This window comes from Eleutherodactylus coqui, chromosome 6 (assembly GCF_035609145.1).
Source record: "Eleutherodactylus coqui strain aEleCoq1 chromosome 6, aEleCoq1.hap1, whole genome shotgun sequence".
NCBI classification, from domain to species: domain Eukaryota; kingdom Metazoa; phylum Chordata; class Amphibia; order Anura; family Eleutherodactylidae; genus Eleutherodactylus; species Eleutherodactylus coqui.
In genome coordinates this window covers 238113907-238123249 of record NC_089842.1, presented here as the reverse complement: position 1 = coordinate 238123249, position 9343 = coordinate 238113907, and the positions used below count along the sequence as shown (strand labels likewise).

General features: G+C 45.6%; 1 protein-coding gene across 1 annotated transcript; it reads right to left on the bottom strand.

The window, feature by feature from the left end:
- Positions 1-3478: 3478 nt before the first annotated feature.
- On the bottom strand, positions 3479-4426 carry LOC136571911 (olfactory receptor 5AR1-like). Its single transcript, XM_066572529.1, has one exon. It carries the CDS (start codon positions 4424-4426, stop codon positions 3479-3481), a length of 948 nt encoding a protein of 315 aa, XP_066428626.1.
- Positions 4427-9343: the final 4917 nt, after the last annotated feature.

Below are 9343 nucleotides of genomic sequence, written 5' to 3'. Positions count from 1 at the left end.
GTTACACTGGGCTGCCTCCAGGCCTAGTTACCACTTAAGCCACATTAACCAAAGCGATTAATGGGTTTCACCTGCCCTCTTGGTTGGCCATGGCCAATTTTTTGGATGTACATTAGTACTGTTGATACAGCAATTTTTGTGGGCCCTCGCCTACAGTGTAATCAAATGAATTTTTAGCCCACCTGCATAACAGCTGATGTTACATCCGCTGTGTTGGGCAATGCAATGGGATATTTTTGTGTATCGCCGGTGGGTTCCAGGGAGCCACCCATGCTGTAGGTGCACACGGAGTTTAACCTACATGTGTCCACTTGTAAAGAACCCCAGTCTGACTGGGGCATGCAGTGTGGGCCGAAGCCCACCTGCATTAAGCACGACATTACTACCTCAGCTGTGTTGGGCAATGCAATGGGATATTTCTATGTACCGCCGGTGGCTTCCTGGCACCCACCCATGCTGTGGGTCCACAGGGAACTATGAATGCATCTGTTTCCACTTGTAAAGAACCCCAGTCTGACTGGGGCATGCAGTGTGGGCCGAAGCCCACCTGCATTAAACATGACATTACTACCTCAGCTGTGATGGGCACTGCAATGGGATATTTTTATGTACCGCCGGTGGGTTCCAGGGAGCCACCCATGCTGTAGGTGCACACGGAGTTTAACCTACATGTGTCCACTTGTAAAGAACCCCAGTCTGACTGGGGCATGCAGTGTGGGCCGAAGCCCACCTGCATTAGGCACGACATTACTACCTCAGCTGTGATGGGCAATGCAATGGGATATTTTTATGTTCCGCCGGTGGGTTCCAGGGAGCCACCCATGCTGTCGGTCCACAGGGACTTCACAATAGGGAGTTGTACCTGCCTGTGTCTATGAATTAAAAACCGCGGTCTGACTGGGGCATGCAGACACCTTGACAGAATGAATAGTGTGTGGCACATAGGTTCCCCATTGCTATGCCCACGTGTGCAGCTCCTGATGGCGGTGGCACAGGATTCTATTTCTCATTGCTTCTGTACAGCATTGTGGGCTATCGCCCCGCCCCTTTTAAAGAGGGTCGCTGCCTAGCCGTGCCAACCCTCTGCAGTGTGTGCCTGCGGTTCCTCCTCATGGCAGACGCACTTCTAAATAGACATGAGTGTGGCGTGGCATGAGGGCAGCTGAAGGCTGCGCAGGGACACTTTGGTGTGCGCTGTGGGGGGGAGGGGGGGCGGTTGGGCAGCATGTAAGCCAGGAGAAGTGGCAGTGGAGTGTCATGCAGGCAGTGATTGTGCTTTGTTGGAGGTAGTGTGGTGCTTAGCTAAGGTATGCATTGCTAATGAGGGCTTTTCAGAAGTAAAAGTTTTTGGGAGGGGGGGGGTCCCCACTCTTGCCGCTATTGTGGCTTAATAGTGGGACCTGTGAACTTGAGATGCAGCCCAACATGTAGCCCCTCACCTGCCCTGTCCATTGCTGTGTCGTTCCCATCACTTTCTTGAATTGCCCAGATTTTTAAACATGAAAACCTTAGCGAGCATCGGCGAAATACAAAAATGCTCGGGTCGCCCATTGACTTCAATGGGGTTCGTTATTCGAAACGAACCCTCGAGCATCGCGAAAAGTTCGTTCCGAGTAACGAGCACCCGAGCATTTTGGTGCTCGCTCATCTCTATTTACAACCATTACATGATTCCGGGATTGCGATGGGAAGTCACAATCTCAATCTTGGGCACTGTGTATGGGATCCAAACATGGGTATCCAGCGGATCCTAGGAAAGTAGCTAGTAGAGTGGGTCATCTTCATTCTTAATGTATGTGGTTTCCTTTCATGTGGCAGGATGTAGGGTATGGTGAGAGAAAACATTTGAACATTAAAAAAAGAATTTGAGGTGAGGGTGCGTGGTGAAACACATCTGGTGAATGGGTACCTACTGTGACCACCACTAAGGTGACCTCATGGGGGGGTATAAGTTCAGCCATCTGGGGAGAAAGCCTTCATTTCTTTTCCGAAGACCCTAAATTATCAAATTTTGTCAACAGTCAACGAGAATATTGTTCCTCTAAGCGCCAATCATCACATGTGGGTCAGTGACTTGTTGGACCACTCTTGAGAAAGGCATTTTGGGGGTCCCATATCTGTATCCAGAAAGCCCCACTTCATTAAGAGCTTTAGGCTCTCCTCTGGATTCAGAATTATATGGGTGGATCTTTCCATTAGACAATCAGTCTGGTCGGGAAGCCCCATTTATAGAGAATTTTGTTATCCCAAAGGATTGTGGTTATGTAGGAGAACTTCTTTCTTATTTGCATAGTTTCTTGGGACAAGATCAGAAAAAATGTTGGTCTTGTCGAATAGTGCAGGTAGTGTTTGGAGCTTCGAAATCAGACTTTCTTTGATGTGGTAAAAGTGTCTTCGCACTATGATATCTCTAGGTAGCTTTTTGGAGATTGTATTTGGACAGGGTAAGCCATGAGCTCTATCTATAATTCTTTCTTCTGCTGCAGAGTTTGGGAGGTGAGTTGTAATTAGGTGCTTCACAAACATGGTCAGTTCCACCTAAGGGATCGATTCTGCCAATCCTCCAATTTTAACATTGTTATGGTGGTTTCTATCTTCCAAGTCCGCCATTATGTACTTTAGAACTTCAAAATCTTCAGCTAACGTGAGGTGGGCATCTATTAACTCATTATGTGATCCCGTCATCTCTCCCATCTTATGCTCCAAGTGATTTACTCTGTCTCCTAGCTCAGTGATTGAACAGTTAACAGAGGCGTTAAATTTGCATAAATCATTTTGGATACGCCCTCTTAAAGCTACGATCATTTTTTAAATAAAATGCTCTGAAGCAGCTTGATCCCTGCACTCAATGTTTAACAGAAGGTCATTAGCAGTCTCAAGTGTTGTTAGAGTGCACAGGGGTTTTTTAGAAAGCCTTTCACTTTGCTTTTGCTGTTGCTGCAGCTGCAGCTCCCTTGCAGACCCAACCTGGCTCTCAAGCCTGGGCGGCCTCTTATCCGGGCTCTCTCTCTAGGGATAGTTGTGCTGCTCTTCATTTGAGTTTTCCACCTTTGGGGTCACTGGTGACTCCTCCTAGTTCGTGGAACATGGAGAAGAACTCCCTGCGTGGGCGCTGGCCGTGGATAGTGTGAAGGGCAAGGAGAAATTCTCTTACCCATTCCCCATGGTCTGATGTTTGCCTCCCCCAACTCCGTCTACCTGTCAGAATGTGCACTCGGCACCACCATTTGTTCCTCCGGCAGTTCCTCCTCTCCTCCTGGCTCCCATGCAAGGAAGAAATCAGTGAGCTGTTTGGGCTTTAATTTTGGCGCTCTCCTCCTGGTCATCTTCACTATGTGAAATCTCCGGTCATGCTTCAGGACACCTCTGGTGAGTCAGGTTGAAGTAGCTGTCGACTTTCTTCTCGGAGCTCGAGGCCGTACAGCCGCTTTCTCTGCCATCCAGACCACGCCCCCCTTGGGAGACCCTCTGAAATATTTTACTTGACTGTGTCGTAATGTTTTCTTCTCATCCAAAGTTTTTTAAATGCACATTTGACTTCTTTGTTTCTCATGCTATATATCATGGGATTTAAAACTGGAGTTACAACATTAAAAAATAGAGTAAGCATTTTATCATCTTCCATAGAATAACTTGATTGCGGCCTTAAATACATAATTATGATAGTGCCATAAAATATTACCACAACTGTAAGGTGGGATGCACATGTAGAAAAAGCTTTCCGTCTGCCTACTGTACAACGGATTTGCAGAATTGTAGAAATGATAAAAAAATAAGATATTATGGTTAATAAAAATGATGCACCAGAAGCAAGACCACCTAGACCCAAGATAACAATGACATTGATTATTGTGTCTGTACACGATAATTCCAATAAGGGTGGCATGTCACAGAAGAAATGGTTCACTTCCATGGAAGCACAAAAAGATACAGTTGAAGTAAGTATTGTATGAGCAAATGAGTAAAGAACCCCAGTCATCCAACAACCAAACGCCAGACATATGCAGGTTTTCTTGCTCATGATTTGAGAGTAACGTAAGGGATGGCAAATAGCCACGTATCGATCATAACCCATAATACTTAAAAGAAGGCATTCAGCACATCCCAGAAAGTGAAAGAAATAGAGCTGAATAAAACATCCAATATATGATATGTAGTTATGTTCTACAAGAAATCCAATCAGCATTTTGGGGACAGTCACTGATGTAAATGAAATGTCTAAAAGAGCTAAATTGCATATGAATCTATACATTGGTTTTCGTAGTTCATTGGCAAGTTGTGTAATTGCAATCAACGCCAAATTTCCTGATATTGCTGTAGTGTAAACCAGAGACAATAATATGAATAATGCAATCTTTGTTTTTGGGTCACTGGATAATCCAATTAAAATAAAGTCCATGTCTTTAGTGTGGTTAACTGGTCCCATAATTAAGGTTTTGGAAATAATTATACAAGCAACTTTGTCACTATCAGAATCAAGAAAGAAAAAAAAAACATAGAATAAGTCCAATATAAATTATTTGCAGTCTGGCAATTTCACTTACTATTTCGATAATAGTCAATATAAGGGACCAACAATTAAAATTTAACTTTTATTATTATAAATGTGTTAAAATACTCCTCAAGGGACCCACTAAACAAACAAAACAACAAACAAACAACAGATATATGTGTCTGGTGTAATGTAGACACCAGATTATATCTATAGTAATCTCAAATAAGAGCCCTAAATTTAGGCCGATAGGCAGATATAGTAACAGATAAACTGAATACAGATGTAGAGATACCAGTTTATGTCTACTAGTTTATAGTTATCCAGTAAATAATATCTGCATTATTTTGAGAGGTCTGAAGGCATATCTAACAGAGCTGGATAGCACACAATTGGGGGAATGTTTGTGTTTATGTAGATACCTTATTTTTAATGATATTGAAAGTATCCAATATGTGATGTCAGGTATACGGACCAATGTTCTGTCAAGGATGTTATAGTAGATTACAGAGCAGGTCAAATACAAATGGTCACTCTAGTCCCCTAATAATTGCTCTGGCCATTCAAAACTGGCTACTGGTATTAGGACTAGCTGAAAGCTGATAGTAGATATAATACTCAGCTGACAATTTCATTGCATAACATAGGAAGGTGAGTAGACTGTCTAGCTAATGCTGATGACAATCAGCTAAATGTCTAACTGTCTAATACCAATGCAAAATTAGTTAATTTTTATTCAATTGTCATTTGTCTATTTAAGAACCTTGATTTATGATTTCACTGGTCTGTGTTGCTATGAGCTGTTAAATTGTTGATTAGACATCTGATAAGCTGTTATCATCGTTCATAGTATACCCCATTTTCCAAATCTTGAAGAAGATTTGATGGCTTCTTGACATAAGGTGATTGTTTCTTCAGATAAGAAATGTTTACTCTCAAGGTCTAGAGATGAGCGAGCATACTCGTCCGAGGTTGATGCTCGTTACTCGAGACGAGCACCACGCGGTACTCGTCTCGATTAAACGAGCACTGACCATTGAATTAAATGGAGCCGGCAATACAGCCAGCTCCATTGAAAGCAATGGCCTGCCGGCGAGCGCGGGATGAATTGTCGGGAAGAGCTTACATATATAAGCCCTTCCCTGCAATTCATCCAGAAATGTGTAAAAAAAAATAAATATATATATATATATATATACTCACCTTGTCCCAGCAGAACGATGTTAGCCCATTGAATTCAATGGAGTCAGCAATACAGCCGGCTCCATTAAAAGCAATGGGCTGCCGGCGATCGTGGGATGAATTGTCGGGAAGGGGTTAAATATATAAGCCCTTCCCTGCAATTCATCCAGAAATGTGTAAAAAAAAAAAAATATATATATATATATATATACTCACCTGGTCCAGGCAGACGGAGTTCAGCGCGGCCAGCGGCAGTCCTCCTGAACTGCTCTGAACAGCTGTGAGTAGTATTCAGCAGCCGGGGATTTAAAATCCCCGCCTGCTGAATGAGCTGCCTCTAATTGGTCACAGCCTGACCAATCAGAGGCAGATTCCACTCACACACCCATTCATGAATTTATGAATGGGTGTGTGACTGCTGCCTCTGATTGGCTCAGCGGGACCAATCAGATGAGAGGCAGCAGTCACACACCCATTCATAAATTCATGAATGGGTGTGTGAGTGGAATCTGCCTCTGATTGGTCAGGCTGTGACCAATTAGAGGCAGCTCATTCAGCAGGCGGGGATTTTAAATCCCCGGCTGCTGAATACTACTCACAGCTGTTCAGAGCAGTTCAGGAGGACTGCCGCTGGCCGCGCTGAACTCCGTCTGCCGGGACCAGGTGAGTATATATATATTTTTTTATTTTTACACATTTCTGGATGAATTGCAGGGAAGGGCTTATATATTTAACCCCTTCCCGACAATTCATCCCGCGATCGCCGGCAGCCCATTGCTTTCAATGGAGCCAGCTGTATTGCTGGCTCCATTGAATTCAATGGGCTAACATCGTTCTTCTCTGCCACAGCTGTTACAGCTGTGGCAGAGGAGAACGATCTGTATGCTGACAGTGGGGGGGGGGGGGGTCCTCACTCTTGCCACTATTGTGGCTTAATAGTCAGACCTGGGAACTTGAGATGCAGCCCAACATGTAGCCCCTCGCCTGCCCTATCCGTTTCTGTGTCGTTCCCATCACTTTCCTGAATTTCCCAGGTTTTCACAAATGAAAACCTTAGCGAGCATCGGCGATATACAAAAATGCTCGAGTTGCCCATTGACTTCAATGGGGTTCGTTACTCGAAACGAACTCTCGAGCATCACTGAAAGTTCGACTCGAGTAACGAGCACCCGAGCATTTTGGTGCTCGCTCATCTCTATCAAGGTCATTTTAATTACTTCGGGCATTAGATTGAAGTATTTGACAGTGACAAGTTGGATCATAAAAGGTAGCTTTTTATCCATAGGGGGTTATGCTAATTTTAAAATGGATAATGATGTAGACAGGATGTTCACAGCAAAAGAAATAGTGCAAGCTGCTGCAAAGAAAAAAGCTTGATGGAAATTGGGAACTGTTGTTCATATGAGAAGCTTTGGAAAAAATGTGTTACATGATAATGGAGCAATTCTGGCTGATAGACGATTGCTTAAGTTTGCAGATAGTTTTTTTGCAAAGCGAAAAAAGGACAGTTGAAGTTACAAGATGGCAATTTTTACATGTGCTTTGTGTGAAAGACAAAGGAAGACCAGCCCTTCCTCACCCTCTGAGGGCTCTGCCCTGGCCCTGTCAGGGATGCATTTTTCTCCCTATTGCCCCGTCCCTAGAGTTGTTGCTGGAAAGATCTTTTCCGCTCCGTGGGGGTGGGGGGTAGGGGGCATTATAGGGGAGAAAGGGGATCCTTTTATACTCTCATTTATGCTGTCTGTGTCCCTCTATGACATGAAGTAAGTTCATGCAGAATCTGTGGACAAATATGCGATAACCACCGTTTGTCCTGTATGTTTTGATGTCTTAACACTGATCTTCGCTGTTCGTGTTGTCTCCTCTTTACAAGTGTCAGGTAGTGTCAGGAAAGGTTGCTATAGGTGACAGTAGTGTTGATATGGATCAGAAAATAGCTGACAGCAGTAAAAAAAAAAAATTTCAGAGAGAGAGAGAAAGGATTATTATGTGATGATTTGACAGCCTTGAGACAGTGCAAGAGTGTATGGGAATACATAAATGGTTGAAGAATGTGTGCTTGCAAGGCTCTGTGGGCACAGCCCCCTTCTTTACTCTCAGCCTCATGGATAGGCCTCTTTCACATGGCCATAGGCATTTTTACATGCACCCACCAGCGCTGTAAAAACGCTTGAATGGGTGCACAAATCTAGCCAAATCTAATCTGTGATGCTGTTGCGGCCTGTTGCTAGCATCCCTCTGCTTTCCCTGTCTGCTTTTGTCCAGCACTGAGAGGGTTACCCAGCTCACCTGAGTGGCTCTAACCCACTCTCGGAGTTCTGTCTGACCTGTCTCTAGTCAGCCTCTCTGTGATGTCTGTATGTCCTGGTGTGAACAGTGTCATCCTATTACATTCTGTGTGGACTATCCCATGCTTTTGTATCTCTGTGGGTCTGCTGTAGGCTTTCTGAGCTGGCATGGTGGCCAGTTCTGCCTCTATATATGCATATTTCTGCATCTGTCTGCTGCTAATTTTGCCTGGTCCTGAGTTTATCCCCTTCAGGGATAGTCAGACCCGAGGTTCCAGTGCAGGGCCGCTCTTATGAGGGCGATCACTCTGCCTATAGGTAGGGGTCTGCCATTCTCTCTGCAGCCAAGGGTCAGTTCCCCTTTCCCTGTCTACAGTCCATCTATCTGAGGAGTTGGCTACCAACCACTCAGGGACTGTCCTCAGCTTGGTTTGGTTGGTCCAGTGAATCCACAATTTCTTGAAATCCGTAACAGCAGTAAACATTGTGTGTGGAAGATTATATGGTTATTAATATTTGTATGAGAGAGACAGACTTAACTGCGTGGATGGATGAGAGTTAATGACTAGTGTTTAAGCTGTGATGAATGTAAAATATGTGATGCAGATATTGACTGGGGATAAAAATTTCTCTCCCCTAGGTTAGGGGTGGTGAACCTATGGCACGCATGCCAAAGGCGGCACTCAGAGCCCTCCCTGCTGGCATGCGCTGCCTTCGGCCACTCACCACGGTAGTGAACACCGGCAGGTGTGCTGTGGCTCCGCTGCAGGTATCCACTTAGTGAAGCTGATTCCGGTGCACACTGTGACGTCAGTGTGCAGCCGGGATGCCCCCACCTCCCCTGACGTCTCCTGCATGGTTCCACGAGAGCAGGGGAGGAGGTGTCCGGCAGCACACTGACATCACACTGTGCACCTGGGATCAGCGCCAGCAGCAGCGCCGAGCAGAGGAGGAGGGGGTAAGTATATGGGTCTCAGGGGGGTCAGTACTCCTACTGGGGGCCACCAGGGGGGTCAGTACTCATACTGGGGGCCGCCGTGGGGGTCAGTAATCCTACTGGGGGCCACTGTGGTGGTCAGTATTCCTAGTGGGGGTCGCCGTGGGGGTCAGTATTCCTACTGGGGGCTGCCGTGGGGGTCAGTATTCCTACTGGTGGCCGCCGTGGGGGTCAGTATTCCTACTGGGGTCCGCCGTGGGGGTCAGTATTCCTATTGGGGGCTGCCGTGGGGGTCAGTATTCCTACTGGGGGCCGCTTTGGGGTCAGTATTGCTACTGGGGCCGCCTTGGGGGTCACAATTGCTGATGGGGCCACCGTGGGTGACACCATTACTGCTGAGGCCACTTTGGGGGACACTATTACTGCTGAGGCCACTTTGGGGGA